We start from the raw sequence: 17,295 nt of genomic DNA, 5'->3' as shown, positions 1-17,295 counted from the left end.
CCTCAAAAACGTAGAACAGAAGTCTAATACAAAGTTGAAAATGATTTTTTAAAAGTGCACCAAGTGACAAAGGCTGCACATTCTGACACATGAAATGTGAACAGAATATTTAGATTTCTCATATCCTCTTTAATTTTTTCTTTAAAACAGCAGTTGCATCTAAGTGGTTACATGCATTCTCTGCACTGCCTTTGTTCTCAAATGATTGTCCAAAATGATCAACTTTTGACAAGATTTATTTGATGAAAATCACATCTTCACATCCTTTTTGTGTTGTTTGTCTCTCTTTGCCTTGTATATCACCTGCACTGCAACAAGATGCTGGTGAAACTCTTGCTGGTTCACTGAATAAAGTGAGCAAAATGAGTTTCCAGTTTCATTCTTCAGTCTAATACAAGTGTTCATTGGATTGAAAAAATGATAAAGTGGCAATAGAAAATATTTATCCCTAACCTCCAAACAATTGATCTATCACCACCAAATTATGTAGTTAATAAATGTGGGGACAGCGGGGATGCAATTTGTACAGTAATTGATAGACTATTATAAATCTTATGTTCTTGATTGTTCCTGATTTGTTTTCAAATCTCTTTGGTATGTTTTCACTTTTTCATAACTGCTTAGAGAGTTACTGCGCTGTGAGGCTTCTTTGGCTAGACTCTATTGTCGGATGGCATTGCTGAACATCTTTGCTCCCAAGTCACCCCACACTTTCACCCGGTTGTTCCATATCCCTGCTGTTCGTGACATCACATTGGAGCATCTGCAGCTGTTGTCCAATCAACTTCTGGCCCCACCACTCTCAGGTTCGTGATGACAAACTGATGTGAAGCTGAATGATAAACTGACTGTAAATTTTCAAGTAATATAAAATAATTGCAGCTTGTTCAGGATCTGTCCCCTTCCTGATGCAGCAGTTTGGGAAAGGAACAAACTTCTGTTCAACTTTTAGGTGCTAATATTTGTTGGCAATTTTACATCTTATTAGCACATCAAAACAAATGAATTGAAAAGTGAAAAGTGAGCATAAAGATGAAAATCTGTCGACAAGTTAGCTACAATACTGTTTGTTTTTTTTAGCTGTATACCAAGCAATATAAAAGAACACAAACAAAAACAGGACTTGCTGGAAAAGCTCACCAGGTCTGGCAGCATCACTAGTGAGAAATCAGAGTTTGTTTTGGATCAAGTGGCTGTTCTGAGGAAAGGTCACTTGACCTAAAACGTTAACTGTGTTTTCTCTCTAGTGATGCTGTCAGGCGTGCTGAACTTTTCCAGCTATTTCTGTTTTCTTTCCGATTTACAGCATCTGCAGATCTTTTTGGTTTTTTATAAGAGGACAAGTTGAATTTACTTGGTTCTCCTGGCTGCAGAATGGGAAATAGAAAAAATACTTTAAAATCTGCGACACGAACATTCAGCTTTATTCCTTTCTAGCTCTTTGTGTAAAGAATATTTCCTATATAACAGTTTTCAGTGCTGAATGTTAAGAATGAGCTGATATTTTCTATTTGTTTCCAGTTTGATAGTGTAACCTTTGTATTAAAGCAGCAGCCATAATTCATTGTCAATGTTGTACTATTTTCCATACCTCAACTGTAAGAATGAGCAAAGTAAATGATACCTGACAGTTGATACTATTAATGATAGTCTTAATATTTTTCTAAATTAAATTTTATTATTTATTTGTCTTAGTACCGACCAGGTCCTCCTAGTTCATGTAATCCTGTTGTGGTCTGTTTTTTTTAATTGTTTAGTAAGCTATTCATTAGAAGTGCATGGGAGTGGCATATTGAGACACTTTAGCTTTTTAGCTTTTTTTCATCTTCCCTTGGTCTGTTGTCTGGACTGGTGAATAAGAAATTTGTTTTGTGGTGTATTGTAAAGGAGTAAGTTTCTCTAACTGGTATAGCCCCTTTAGACCATTTAAATGACATTGGGATCAATGAAGTTGGGAGCCACAAATAATTGAGATCCTAGTTGATATCTCTCCATTGCCAAGAAGTGTTTGTGTGTGTTCAATTCTGTATGTGGAGAGTGTATAAATGAGTAGGTGCAGTATTCATAAAGAAAATTAGTAATGCCAAGTATTTAAACTAAGACTCTATATGAAAAAGAGAACATGGAGAAATGGTTTAAGAAATTTGTTGTTCTTCATCCCCTGCAGATGGAACAATCAGCTCCAATTCAATTCTTTTGGCGCAGTCCCTCCAGCATTGTAACCAGGGTCAAAACTGCTCTCCTACTGACCTGTTCTACCAGGGCAACTCCAATTCCATTAGGGAATGGCTTACAGTTGCTATCACACGAGCCTTACACCAGGGTGAAGAAAGTTTGTTGGATTTAACAAAACAGATCTGCTCTTTCTTACAGGTAGCATTTTTTCACTTTCTATTTGACGCATCTGAATTTAACATTTTTTCAATTAAACCATATTTGTAACTATTATTTTATAGTAGTTCTATATATTATTATATAACTAAAATGCAGTACCTTGGTGTCTCATTGATCATGTGCCTTAAAGGTATCTCTGTAACGTCAGCCAATGAGGCACTAACCTTTTGATATGTCTTGAGAAACTTGGTTGGAGGCAACAGCTATTCAGCTAAATACAATCATGATTAAAAGAATATACCTGGAAGTTAATTGACAGCACCAATCATGAGTTTTAAGACCATCAAGATTGTAGGAGCAGCAAAATGAAGGGTCTCCACAGTTTTGAGATATTCTAAAAGATTGAGTAAAATATGAACTGATCTACTGTTTCAGGATGGACCCATACCTCAAAGTTCATTTCGCAGTATACAGGTTGACTCTTTTGTTTGGTGGCTTTTCTCAAGAGGTAGAATGTTTGAGTAAACATTCCTCCAATAACAAGAATGTGTTAGAAGTAATCTATACTCGATGTTAAATTGTGTATGTCTTTACTCTGATTTTCCAAGATAGCATGTTGAGGCTTCAAACTGTGCTGTTTGAGTGCTCAGGTTCTAAAATGGAAGAACGATGTAGAACTTGTATAAAAATGTAATTTCTCCTTAGTGATAAGAAAGGGAAGACATGCATTTGGGTTTGTTTTAGATTTGTAATGAATGTAGTACAGGAGTATCTGAAGATTTACTTTGTTTACATGCATTTAAATGTGGTCTTTAAACCCTTGATGTAAATAGAGCAGACAAAAAGAGGAAAACAGCTGCTGTTGTCTGGCTCTAGGAGTCCAATAACACAAAGTCAGAACAATCCAGAAGTCTGGCAGTGTGCAGATTCTTTGATAGAAAAAAAAATCAGGAGAGATACTGATATTAACCGTTTCTAAGCAGTCTGGCCTGAAAGGAGGCCTGTAGTGACTTAGAAGTAAGAAAGACAAGGCTAGAAGCTAAAGTCTGATGAGGGAGAGGGAGGCATGCTGCAAGGTGGTTGAACATGAGTTTAAGGAACACAAGCTGAATAGTGTGTGAACTGTGTTAGCACTTTCGACAGTTTCAGGAACAGATATTAACAAAAATAGTATTGCTGAAAAACAGATTTTTTTGTAGAAGCTTTGGTATTGCGTTCATCAGGGCAATTTGCAAGAAGTACCACAGTAAAGGAGAGTACTGATTGGATGGCAATGGACTCTGGTAGAGTTGTTGCCATGGAAAATGCACTAGTTAATTATGATGTTTAACTGCCAAGCTTTGGTTAAATTTTAAGTAAGGCATATTGCCTCTAACTGGTCAAGGCATTGCCTTGAGAAATGGCCAGAGAATAGAGATCATCTATTTTGTTGCATTTAGAGGTGAAATGTGTATGTGTTCTCTCTGTCTGCAAAGAGCTGGACCTGTGTGTTAATATATTTAACTTGGAGTCGTGCGATCATACCATGCTGTGCTCCCAACTGACAGGCCTAAGTTGGTTGTATACCCAATAAGTGTTGCAAGCGCAGGCTGGTTGGGTCTGGTCTGACCCTTGCTTATTGTAAACAGCTAACAGGATATGCTGTTTGATATAAAGAATCAGTCTTTGGGATGTGCAGCCTATTTATCTAATAGCACAATGCCACTGAAATGCATATGCCATGTTACTCATTTGTGTGAAAGGCAGAGCATCTTTTTGTCTAAATGGCAGCATCTTGCTTGTGATGAAAACGCTATGTGTTGATAGTTACACCTGTTGATCAAGCTCTTGACGAACCTTTTCTTCGAGGGTAATCTGAGATATGGTGCACATTTTCAGTCCAAAGAGTGACCATGGGGCCGTAGAATCCCTGCACTGTTGAAATAGACCATTTGGCCCAACAAGTCCACACCGAACCTCCAAAGAGCATCCCATCCAGACCATCCCCCTGCCCTTTCCTCGTAACCCTACATTTCACATGGCTAATGCACCAAACCTACACATCCCTGAACATGGGAAATTTAATATGACCAATCCACCTAACTTGCACGTCTTTGGACAGTATAAGGAAACCAGAGCATCCATCAGAAAGCCACACAGATGTGGGAAGAATGTGCGAACTCCACACAGGCAGTTGCCTGAGGGTGGAATTGAACCCAGGTCCCTGGTGCTGTGAGGCAGCAATGCTAACCACTGATACACCTTACTGTCTCAAATGGCCTTTCATGAGTTGCAAGATAAACAACAGGAAATGCTTTGACCAGGATAATGTTTGATATTTTAGCATTTAGCTTGCACTAGTGAGCAAATGGCTGAAACCTTTTTTTATAAGATTGCCAAAAAAGGCCAATTTTATACTGCATTGAAACTATAAAATGGTGCCCAAATATTGAATTAGTGTGGTGGACAGCACCTTTTCCAGCCACTGGAACAGTGCTTTTCTGATATTCAAAACTTTTAAAATACGTGTTTTTTTTCAGCTGCTAAAGCTTGTGAATGTAGAACATTTTGAAACAGAACAGTAAGCACGAGGCAGGAAAATAATATTTTGTTTAGGAGGCACACTTAAAATCCCCCACCTTTCATCCTTTGCATGTTACATATGCAAGATGGAAAAACATCCAGTCCCTTCTAAACGTTTTATGATTCAATGCAACTAGGCAGATTTGAGAATCCTCTAGCGCTCTCACACCCTGTTTATCTCAATTGCTCAAGCTGTGACAATGTAGAATTTGCTTTCTCAATTTGGTACATTTTCTGTAAATAACTTAATGGATTTAAGAGATGAATAAATAGCTACTGGACAAATGATGATTGTGTTTTTGTGTTTTTCTGCTTTATTTTAGAATTAGTGTTTGTCATTTTATATTGCTGTGGTTTTGGGTTTATAAGAGGATAAAAATTGCTTTTTATCAGAAGTCCAGTAACAGCAGAGCTTTTTTCAAATGCTGTTGCTTGTAGCATTCACCAGAACAGTTCCCATCTGAAGAGTTCCCAGTGACAGAGTCAAAAGTGAGCATGGATGTACATTTTCCTGGGGCTGCCTTTGTAATGGTATCATGCAAGGAAAGTCCAGCAGGTTTTCGGAAAGAGTAAGTATGATTGAAATAAGCATTTAGAAGAGATTTCAATGTTTAGTTAAGCTTGTACATTTGGTCCCTCAATCCTGCAGCTGCATTTGATACTTTATGAAAATGTTGTATTTTATTCACAACACCCAAATAGGTTCTTTACTGCAGTACATGAAACACTATAGTCATTCTCCAACAGGTAAAGAAATGGTTGTACTTCTGTAAAGATTGAATGACCTAGTCTTAATTGATGATTATCTAAATTAGAGCTGGATTAGATTGCAGCTACAAAAATTGAAGAACTTGTTTGCACCATAGGGCTGTATTCATTTTTGGAAAGATCTTCACCCTCTGTTTGAATTTGATTTTGTCCAATTAATTATTCCAGTTGTTGCTTAAGCTTGCCATCATAAAGGCTTCCAGTTCAAAACCATACAGAAATATCAAAGGTTACTGGCTGAATGGAATGAAAAATTATTTTTACAAGGGTTCTTGTGGTCCATCGTTATTGCCCTTATGTCTGGTCCAGGAAGCCTGGTAAAATTCCCATCTGCTGCAGAGATGTGTCATAACATACATGAAAGTGTTGATGAAAAATATCTGAAGTTTAAATCCTCCTTTCCATGGAGGTGTGTTGGAACATGTGAAAACAAGTTGATTAAATAAGTATTTTGGTTATTTTATCAATATTTTTCTGCTGCCAAGCAAATCAAATTGTAGTTTAATTGCTGGTAATGACAGATTTGACCAGTCATGCATTACATAAAAAGAACAGGCCCACATGATCCAGGCAAATCAGTGATTATCCCACAGTTTTGTTTAGACTCCCTACAGTGTGGAAACAGGCCCTTCAGCCCAACCAGTCCACACCAACCCTCTGAAGAGTAACCCACCTCGACCCATTTCCCTCTGACTAATGCACCTAACACTATGGACAATTTAGCACGGCCAATTCACCTGACCTGCACATCTTTGGACTGTGGGAGGAAACTGGAGCACCCGGAGGAAACCCACGCAGACAAGGAGAGAATGTGCAAACTGCACACAAGCAGTCCCCCAAGGCTGGGATCAAACCTGGGACCCTGCTGCTGTGAGGCTACAGTGCTAACCACTGAGCCACCCCTACAACAGCCCTTTTTATATTTCTGTTAACAAGGTGCTGGTTCCTCTAAACTTAGCTTCAAGGAATAGCAAATTACCTACACTTTAAAGAAATAGGAAAGTTCACCAGTACAATCGTTTGGCTATAACGCGTGTTTTGTTAATGCAAATTCACTAACACGATTGACGAATTGGGGACACTGTTTCTAAAGTGCAAACTTTTAAAACGTGTGTTGGCTGTAATGGATGATTACATTGCCAACACTTCAAATGCTGTTTCTAAAGCGTGATTTTTCTATAATGCGGGGTTGCTCAAGAACGCAACCATCACGTTATAGAAGAACTACCTGTATTTGATGGATCAGCTCCATAATGTTCATTGCCACATGTGAGAGCTAAACCATTGTTCTACTGATAAGCATGCGTCTTAAAAGCTTAACTAATGCTTTAATGGCTATGGAATTTGTATGGAGAACACCTATTTGAAATGTGAGGGCTGTGCTCTACTTAAACTTGGTGACCGCCTAAGATTTACAATTATAAATAATTCTTATCCTTTCCATTTCTTTTTATTATTTAGTTCCTCTCTGTATAAGGCTCCTTGGGTTAGAGTGTTGGTGTATGGACTTGGTCACAAAGTACGAAGAAATGGGCAACTTAACCTCACAGAAACTGTCTGTTACCCGAAAGATGCATCACCTACCAACACAGGGTTGACTCCACCTCCCACCACCAACCAATATCCTTCTGTTGTCATCCCTACTGACAAACTGCATGTCAAACTAGGTATGCCTAAGAAAGGAATACCCCTGCAACATACATATAACTAACTGAATATTAGAATAAAGCATAAACTTTACAAAAACGTATTGGGCTAGATTTTGCAGAAGTAGACAGGCTGGAGGAACACAGTAAGTCAGGAAGTATCAGGAGGTGGAGAAGTCAACATTTCTGGTGTAACCCTTCTTCAGGACTGGGGGTGGGTGTAGGGGGAGCTGCAGGTAAAGGGGGTGGTGGGGGCAGGCAGGTGAAGTTTGGGGTAGGTGAAGACAGGCAGAGGGTACCACCTGGTTGGTCACTGGGAGAAATTAATCCAGTAGGGGGCTGGGAAGGGAGTCGGGGAAAGGAAGGGTGGTTGTTTGAAATTGGAGAACTCAGTGCTGTGTCCTCCGACCTATAGGTTATCCAGGTGGAAGATGAAGACTTGTTCCTCCATTTTTGCGGTGTGGTTCGTTGTGGCAATGGAGGAGGCCAAGGATGGTCATGTTGGAAAGGGAGTGGGAAGGGGAATTAAAATAGTTGATGACTGGGAAGTCCGGTTGGCCCCGGTGGGCCTGGCTGAGGTGCTTGGCAAACCATTCCATCAGTTTATGTTTGGTCTCCCCAATGTAGAGAAGACCATATCAGGAACACATGATGCAATAAACTAGGTTGGAAGAGAGGCAGGTAAACCTCTGTCTCACCTGGAAGGACTGTTTGGGGCCCTGGATGGTGGTGAGGGGGGTAATGTACAGGTAGGTTTTGCATCTTTTCTAGTCACAAGGAAGATACCTGGCGATTCAGGGGGTTTGGTAGGGAGAGTGGTGCAAACCAAGGACTGTTGAGGGGAAGGGTCCTTTAGGAAGGCAGACAAGGGTGTTGGGAGGGGGAGATATTCTTGGTGGTGGGGTCTAGCTGGAGATGGCAGAAATGTTTAAGGATGATGCGTTGACTGCAGAGACTGGTGGGGTGGTAGGTGAGGACAAAGGGACTCTGTCTTTATTGCATTTGGAGGGGGGAACGGGGTTTAGAGCAGTGGAACACGGAATTTAGGTGGTGCAGTGGAGGGCTGTCTAGATGACAGGAAAAGTATGTTTTTCGAAATAGGCAGACATCTGGTATGCTTGGGAGTGGAATGTTTCCTCGTCTGCGCAGATGCGTCAGAGGTGGAGGAATTGGGAGAACAGGATGGAGTTCTTGCAGGATACTGGGTGGGAGGAGGTGAAGTCCAAGTAGTTATGGGAGTCTCTGGGTTTGTAGTAAATGTCTGTCTGGAGATCGTCGCTAAAGGTGGAAGTGGAGAGTTTAAGAAAGGTTGAGGGAGGTGTCCAAGATGGACCAAGTGAATCTGAGGGTGGGGTGGAAGTTGTGGGCAAAGTTGATGAACTGCTCCAGTTCAGCCTGCGTGCAGGACGCTGTGCTGATGCTGTCATCAATGTAACAGTGGAAGAGATGGGGCACAGTGCCTGTGTAGGTATTAAAGAGGGACTGTCTGACATAGCTGACAAAGAGGCAGCCATAACTGGGGCCCAGCCGGGTTTTGCAGAAAGCAGAGCAACAGTGCTTCTCAAAGAAAGCTGCCCAAAAAATCTGAAACAAAGTCTAGGAGATCTTCAGGTGTCTAACTGCTGTAATGTTATCGAGCAGGTTTAAGCAACCATTTCATTGAAGTATGAACAGCAAACCAAGAAGAAAAGCCACTGAATTCTTTCACTTTTAAATTTTTAGAAATGGTGAAATAAATAATTGGAGTTAAGATAGAATGTCAAACTTAAAAATTTATTTTTAGAAAAGTGAAATCTTAGATTATCATGCAAAACATAACTGTTGTTTTGTGATCAACCAAGTTGTTTCGCAGTAATCATGAATTTTGCATGTCTTAAAAAAAATCTCGATGCTTTTCAAGATTTTGTTGCACACAGACTGTATGAGGCAACAAATTGTCATCAGTTCATAAATTTCCAATTCATTTCAATCTAGAATGGCCTCAACAGTCTGAACAAAGAATCACTAACAGCAGTTTTTGGATTTCCATATTTTAGTGGGGTTAACTAACCATTTAGCTATCATTTCGCTCAGAATCCAGGGCAATAAGATTTGATCCTAAAAGAACAATTCCCCTCAATTGGCATTTTTCTCAATAAATTCTCTGCCTGGAAGGGGTTGATCTGCAGACACTGTTCCACTGTTATTTATAGCCCTGCCAGTATCAGGGAGGAATACTCTAGTTTTATTCTCCAAGCTTTAATCCAAATTTTGAAGTCAATTGTAGTGCTTCACTTAACCAAGCTTTGCTTGGTTTAGGAATTAAACCTGAGACTATCTAGTCTCTATGGCTTAAAGATATGCAAAATGCTGCCTTTTCAATTGGCTTTGGTAGTTATTCACTAAATTATCAAGTAAAATAAAGTTTGCTTAGACCCTTTTTCTGCTCTCTAGCTCTTTTCTGTTATTGTAAATGTTTGTTCTTGTTCTTACTTTCTTTGGTAAACTGTTTTATTTGATTTTCAATTTCCTCTACCAAGGTGTCTCCCCACCACCTGGTGCGGTGCTGGTGTTAAACTCGTTGCCTCTGGAATTTCCTCTGGCGCTAGCATTTGCTGAACAGTTGTTAACATGGAAACTTGGCGAAAGTGATGGGAAATCTGAGGATGAACTTGATGACGTTCCTGAATCAGTTCTCCTGCAGGTTGTTGAACTGTTTGGTAAGACAAGTTGCCAGTAATAGATTTGAGGAGTGTGGATCTTTTACATATTTTATTCGTAAATGTAAATTTTTATGTACCTCCCTAATGACATCGCGATTCCAAACAAAACTGAATCAATTCTATAATCGATTCGGAGAAAAGGTAACTTGTTAGTACCATGCAATGTACAAGAATTGGCTAGATCTAATTGGTGTGCTGGTACTAGCAGCTGGAAACCCTTGTATAACTGAAGATTTTACAAGTTAAGATCCATTCTGAAGATACCGTACCTAGTATGTTCCATGGGATCTGAGAGACTTATCATTGGTACATCCAAATAAAACAAGCTAATCTATTATGGGAGGACCACAGCTGAACCACCTCATCTTCCTGTCTCTCCAATTGCATATGTTTCAACTGGCCTCATGGGTTAGTGATAGGCACAGCAAGACTCGCTGAATTGTTTTTTTTCTCCCCCTCATTTGTATGCAGTGGGAAAGTACTTTGTGGGCCTCCTTTATGTATTGTATGTAAATATTATGATTAACTTCACTGAACTTTAATGCCTTTTTTTTCTGCATTTGATTACCTCCCAAAATTATAGCCAACCTCCTGTGGACCACAGACCTATCCCCCAGTATAAAGGAAATGATATTCCACCTACTAGCTGAACTGCTGCGCAAAATCCATCAGCTGGAGCAGAAAAAGAATCCAGCTGGCCTATCTTCATCCATTGCAATCCAGTTAAACCCATGCCTGGCTGTTCTGATGGCAATACAAACTGAGCTGCGGAAACTGTATGATGAGGAAACACAAAACTGGATGACTGGGAATAGCTCTGGTATTGGAATTGGAGCGACTGACCAGGGCCGCTTCTCCACTTATTTCCATGCATTGATGGAGATTTGTCTTGCTGTTGCAGAAGTAACGCTACCAATCAACATGAGCACAGTGGTTAATGTGATGACCTCCACAAGCGCACCGAGTCTCAGTGATTCTTCTTCTTCCTCTTCGTCTTCACCTGGGCAGACACCACAGAGCCCCAGCTTGCTTTCCAAGCGGAAAAAGGTTAAAATGAAACGGGAAAAAACATCAGCAACAGGAAAACGACTAACCTCAAGAGGCAGTGAGAGTGATGCATCTATCCTGAATATTGGTGGCAGTAAACCAGAGGACATGCTGTGGTTCCATCGGGCCTTGACGTTACTCATGATCCTCCGTCATCTGACCAACAAGGACCCTCAAGGTCTTGGAGTGACGAATGATGCCATCTCAGATGCCTGCCAGGCTTTAGTAGGCTCCACCTCCCACAGCAGGTTACTGGTGATTTCAGGAATACCAACGCATCTTGAGGAATGTGTTGTCCGAAGTGCCATTCGCAGGGCTTGCAGTGCACATGGTGGCATTTTCAAAGATGAAATTTACATACCGTTGCAAGATGATGACCCTAAAAAGCTGAAAGTGAAAGTTGATAGCAGGTTGGAACTGGATAAGTCAACAACAGTCAACAGCATGGACAGTATGGATGTTAGTAGTGGTAGCAGTGTCACACCAGCTATGAGTATGAGTGCTTCTGCCTCTACTAGTCAGACCTCAATTTGTAGCTCTCAGTGCGTTTCTCGGACAACAAGTGATCTTTCGGTAGACCAGTTTCAAGCAAGTCATGACGTTGCTACACCACAGGGAATGGTTGATCCACACACTGTATCTAGTCAGGAGAGCTTGGACCTATCTCTATGCAGCACTGGGAGCTTGGGCAGTCTTGGTAGTCTAGGAGAACCCATGGACAGTGCAGACTCTGCTTCTATTTCTGATGTAGGATCTATGTACACAGTCACATCACTGGACAATAATCCACTTGTGACACGACCCATCAAAGGTTATGCCATTGTTGAGGTAAGGTTACGATTTGCCATTCAGGTTTTAGCCTGTGTCTTAAAAAAAAATGTGATATAGAATGAGGAATTATAATTTAAAGTCTGCTGTTATGTCTCCTGGAATTTTCCTTTATAATTTAAGTTACTCCCTTTTTGGACTTTGTTGTGAAACAGTCAAATGCTTTCGCATCACGTTAGCCTCTAGCATTTTTCAGTGTAATTTCAGTTTTAAATTTTTAAACCTGAGGCTATGAAACAGCAGTGTAGTATCATTTAAGCCTGCAAATTAACCTCAGTCACAATATCTGTGAATTCTTATTTTTATATGATTTATGCCATCATCAGATGAAGTTTTATTTTTCAAATTCTATTGTCCAGAACATTTTGCCTAGCAGGTTTTGTAATTATTTGTGAAATTACTTCATTAGTTCGAGTCAAGTTTAGGTTAGTTTTACATATTCTGATAAGGGCAGCAAAACTTGAGATGAATCTGGTCTTTGCTTGCAGAACAGGAATCTGTAAAAATATTAGAATTGATTGTTAGGATTGTCAAACCTCAGTCATAGAATCGTACAGTGCAGAAGAGATCCTTCAGCCCATCAAGTTACACTGCCAAAGATAAACTACTATCTACACTAGTACTTTCCCACACCCTTGGCCCATAGACTTGATGGGCTGAAGGGTCTCTTCTGTACTGTATGACTCTGATGTTGGACAATCCTAACAACCAGCTCCAACATTTTTGAATGTTATGATACTTTAAAGTTCTCATCAAGTTCTTTTTAAATGGTTATGAGATTTACTGCCTCAACTACCGTTCCAGGCTTTCACACCATCTCGATGCAAAAGATTTCCCTCAAATCCCCTCTAAACCTCCAGCCTTTCGTTTTAAAATTATACCCTTTTGTTATTGACCCTTCAGCTAAGGAGAACACTACTTGCTAGTCACTCTGTCCATGACCCTCATAGTCTTATACAATCTTAACATTGTTTAAAATAAATGGCTGACCATGAAATATTTTGTTTTGCTATTTAATTATTTGGACTAATTTTTTTCACCCAAATTCTGAAAATAAAAATAAAATAGAATGCTAGAGATGCTGCAATTTTGAAATAAAAGCAGGAAATGGTGGAAACCTTCTTGGGTCTGAAGGTTTTATGGAGGGAGAGGGATACAGTCACCATTTTCAGATATGTAACCTTCCATTAGAGGTTTGATGTGGTGTCCAGAGACCTGAAGCCTTGGGCAGGAGATAATCATGTTATTCAGGCCCCAAACATCAGGACCAAATGATTTACTAATAAGCTGCCTCCAGGCTCATTATTGAATTAAAGATAGTTGACAGCGTGAGTGCTGCTGGCACAGAGGGCTGATAACTCTGAAGCCTGGCACCCCAGTCATGGAGGCAGGTCGTAGATTGAGAGGATACCTTGAATTGTCTTCTGAGAAGGAAGTAAAACAAAAAGTAAAAACAGAGGGTCCTAACAGACATGCAAACTTGAAAGGGTTCAGAAAAGATTTACAAGGATGTTGCTGGGATTGGAGGGTTTGAGCTAAAGGAAGAGGCTGAGTAGGCTGGAGTGTTTCTTCCCTGTAGCGTCAGAGGCTGAGGGGTGAAATATTTTGATTTGATTTGATTTATTATTGTCACATATACATGGATACAGTGAAATGTTTTGCATGCAGTACAGGCAGATCATACCATATAAAGTACATGAGGGTAATAGAACAGAACAAGGAATGCAATGTTACGGCTGCAGAGAAGGTGTATAAAGAGCAAAGTTAATATTAAACTTGAAGTTTGAGAGGTACATTCAGAAGGTTGATAACAGCAGGGAAGAAGCTGTTCTTGAATCTGTTGGTACATGTTCAAAATTTGCATTTTCTGCCTGGAGGATGAGGGTGGGAGAGGTCTTTGATTATATTAGCTGTCTTTCTGAGGCAGAGAAAAGTATGGATGGTGTCAGTGGGTGGAAGGTTGGCTTGAGTGATGAACTGGTCTGTGTTCACAACTCTGTAGTTTCTTATGGTCCTGAGCAGAGCAGTCGCCATACCAAGCCATGATGCATCTGGGTAGAATGCTTTCGATGGTGCATCGAGAAAAATTGGTAAGAAATAAGACCTTCTAGAGGTATATAGGGTGAATAGAGTCCAAAACTAGAGAGCATAGGTTTACGGTGGGAGGGGAAATATTTAAAAGCAATCTGAGGAGCAACTTCTTCTGGCAGCTTGGTCCATACTCTCACCACCCCCTGCATGAAAAAGTGATGGAGGCTGGTACAATTACAACATTTAAAAGGCATCTGGTTAGGTACATTAATAGGAAAGGTATACAGGGTTATGGGCCAAATGCTGGCAAATGGTACGAGATCAGTTCAGGATATTTGGTCAGCACAGACTGTCTGTTTCTATGCTGTATAACTCTCACTTTATGACCTCCGGACACTTGATTAAATCTGTGGAGGTAGCCTTCCCCACCTAGAACACAGTCTGCAGGGCACAATTGCATTAGTGATTCCCTAATAGGGGGGAAATTGAGAAATAAATTTGTACGGAGATTTCAGTTCTTTGTAAGAACTGAATAGGGTGGTTATAGCAGGGGATTTTAACTTTCCAAGGTAGACTGGGACTGCCATAGTGTTAAGGATTTAGTTGGAGAGGAATTTAAGTGCGTACAAGAAAATTTCTGATTCAGTATGTGGATGTACCAACTAGAGAAGGTGCAAAACTTGAACTACTCTTGGGAAATAAGGTGACTGGGGTGTCATTGGGGGAGTGCTTTGGGGCCAGCGACCATGATTCTAATAGTTTAAAATCGTGATTGAAAGGATAGTCCGGATCTGAAAGTTGAAGCTCTAAATTGGAGGAATTTTGACGGTATTAGGCAAGCACTTTCAAAAGCTGATTGGGGGCAGATGTTCACAGGTAAAGGGACAGCTGGAAAATGGGAAGCCTTCAAAAATTAGTTAACGAGAGTCCAGAGACGGTGTGTTCCTGTTTTAGGTAAAAGGAAAGGCTGGTAGATGTAGGGAATACTGGATGATGAGAGAAATTGAGGTTTTAGTCAAGAAGAAGAAAAAAGCATATGTCAGGTATAGACAGCAGAGATGGAGTGAATCCTTAGAGGGGTGTAAAAGCAGTAGGAGTATACTTAAGAGGAAAATCAGGAGGGCAAAAAGGGACATGAGATAGCTTTGGCCAGTAGGATTAAGGAGACTCCAAAGGGATTTTATAAATGTATTAAGGACATAAGGGTAACTAGGGAGAGAAAAGGACCCCTCAAAGATCAGCAAGGCAGCATATGTATGGAACCTCAGGAGATGGGGGAGATACTAAATGAGTATTTTGCATTCGTGTTAACCGTGGAGAAGGACGTGGAAAATATAAAATGTGGCGGCATAGGTGGTGACATGTTGAAAAATGTCCATATTACAGAAGTGGTGGTGCTGGATGTCTTGAAATGCATAAAAGTGGATAAATTCCCAGGACCTGATCAAGCATACCAAGGACTCAGTGGGAAGCTAGAGAAGTGATTGCTGGGCCTCTTCCTGAGATATTTGTATCATTGATAGTCACAGGTGAGGTGCCAGAAGACTAGAGGTTGGCTAACATGGTGCCATTGTTTAAGAAAGGTGGTAAAGAAAAGCCAAGGAACTATAGACCAGTGAGCCTGACCTCGGTGGTGGGCAAGTTGTTGGAGGGAATCCTGAGGGACAGGTGTACATGTATTTGGAAAGGCAAGGACTGATTAGGAATAGTCAACATGGCTTTGTGTGTGGGAAAGCATGTTTCACGAACTCGATTGACATTTTTGAAGAAGTAACAAAGAGGATTGATGAAGGCAGAATGGTAGGCGTGATCTATATGGAGTTCAGTAAGGCGTTTGACAAGGTTCCTCATGGGAGACTGGTTAGCAAAGTTAGATCTCATGGAATACAGGGAGAACTAGTCACCTGGATACAGAACTGGCTCGAAGGTAGAAGACAGAGGGTTGTTTTTCAGACTGGAGGCCTGTGACCAGTGGAGTGCCAGCAGGATCGGCGCTGGATCCACTGCTTTTCATCATTTATATAAATGATTTGGATGTGAACATAGGAGGTATAGTTAATAAGTTTGCAGATGACACTGAAATTGGAGGTGTAGTGAACAGCAAAGGGTGTTACCTCAGTAAAACAGGATCTTGATTAGTTGAGCCAGTGGGCTTAAGAAGTGGCAGATGGAGTTTAATTTAGATAAATGTGAGGTGCTGCATTTTGGAAAAGCAAATCAGAGCAGGACCTTATACCCATAATGGTCAGGTCCTGGGGAGTGTTGCTGAACAAAGAGACCTTGGAGTGCAGGTTCAAAGTTCCTTGAAAGTGGAGTCGCAAGTAGATAGGATAGTGAAGAAGACATTTGGTAAGCTTTCCTTTATTGGTCAGAGCACTGAGCACAGGAGTTGGGTGGTGATGTTGTAGTTGTATAGGACATTGGTTAGGTCGGTTTTGGAATATTGCGTGCAAGTCTGGTCTCCTTCCTAACAGAAGGATGTTGTGAAACTTGCAAAGGTTCAGAAAAGATTTACGAGGATGTTACCAGGGTTTGTAGGATTTGAGTTATGAGGAGAGATTGAATAGACTGGGGCTGTTTTTAGATTACTTACAGTGTGGAAACAGGCCCTTCGGCCCAACAAGTCCACACCGACCCTCCAAAGAGCAACCCACCCAAACCCATTCCCCTACGTTTATCCCCTCACCTAATACCACGGGCAATTTAGCATGGCCAGTTCACCTAATTTGCACATTCTTTGGGCAGTGGGAGGAAACCGGAGCACCCGGAGGAAACCCACGCAGACACTGGGAGAATGTGCAAACTCCACACACAGTTGCCTGAGGCGGGAATGGAACCCGGGTCTCTGTCGTGAGGCAGCAGTGCTAACCACCGTGCCACCCAGGATGCTGAGGAACAACCTTATAGAATTTTATAAAATCATGAGGGGCATTGATAGGATAAATCGACAAGGTCTTTTCCCTGGGGTAGGGGAGTCCAAAACGAGAGGGCATAGATTTAGGGTGAGAGGGGAAAGATATTAAAGGGACCTGAGGGGAAAGATATTAAAGGGACCTAAGGGGCAACTTTTTCATGCAGAGGGTGGTGTGTGTATGGAATGAGATGTCGGACAAAGTGGTGGAGGCTGGTACAATGACAGCATTTGAAAGGCATCTGGATGGGTATATGAATAGGAAGGGTTTGGAGGGACATGGGCCAGGTGCTGGCAGGTAGGGATAGCTGGTCGGCATGGACCGAAGGGTGTTTCTATGCTGTACATCTCTATCTCTCTGTGATTCCTTTTCCAGTTTCCTACCCCTTACTCATGGGTGCACGGAAGCTGCCTCCATGAAGCTGATGGCCACCCCACACCTCAAGTGTCACTTGCAAATCACTAT

At 41.0% G+C, this 17,295-nt stretch overlaps 1 protein-coding gene across 2 annotated transcripts in view; it reads left to right on the top strand.

Moving 5' to 3' along the window:
- Nucleotides 1-17,295, top strand: part of LOC140488149 (probable E3 ubiquitin-protein ligase HECTD4) — a 291,859-nt gene that overhangs the window by 229,795 nt on the left and 44,769 nt on the right. For both annotated transcript variants that reach the window (XM_072587982.1, XM_072587981.1), the window contains exons 56-61: nucleotides 625-806; nucleotides 2,168-2,373; nucleotides 5,335-5,465; nucleotides 7,126-7,331; nucleotides 9,830-10,009; nucleotides 10,596-11,887. In XM_072587982.1, the coding sequence (XP_072444083.1) occupies nucleotides 625-806; nucleotides 2,168-2,373; nucleotides 5,335-5,465; nucleotides 7,126-7,331; nucleotides 9,830-10,009; nucleotides 10,596-11,887 (2,197 nt within the window). The remainder of the gene's footprint in view (nucleotides 1-624; nucleotides 807-2,167; nucleotides 2,374-5,334; nucleotides 5,466-7,125; nucleotides 7,332-9,829; nucleotides 10,010-10,595; nucleotides 11,888-17,295) is intronic.

Source organism: Chiloscyllium punctatum, chromosome 17, assembly GCF_047496795.1.
Source record: "Chiloscyllium punctatum isolate Juve2018m chromosome 17, sChiPun1.3, whole genome shotgun sequence".
NCBI classification, from domain to species: Eukaryota; Metazoa; Chordata; class Chondrichthyes; order Orectolobiformes; family Hemiscylliidae; genus Chiloscyllium; species Chiloscyllium punctatum.
Note: the sequence above shows the minus strand (reverse complement) of the source record. Positions and strands in the feature narration are given on the sequence as shown.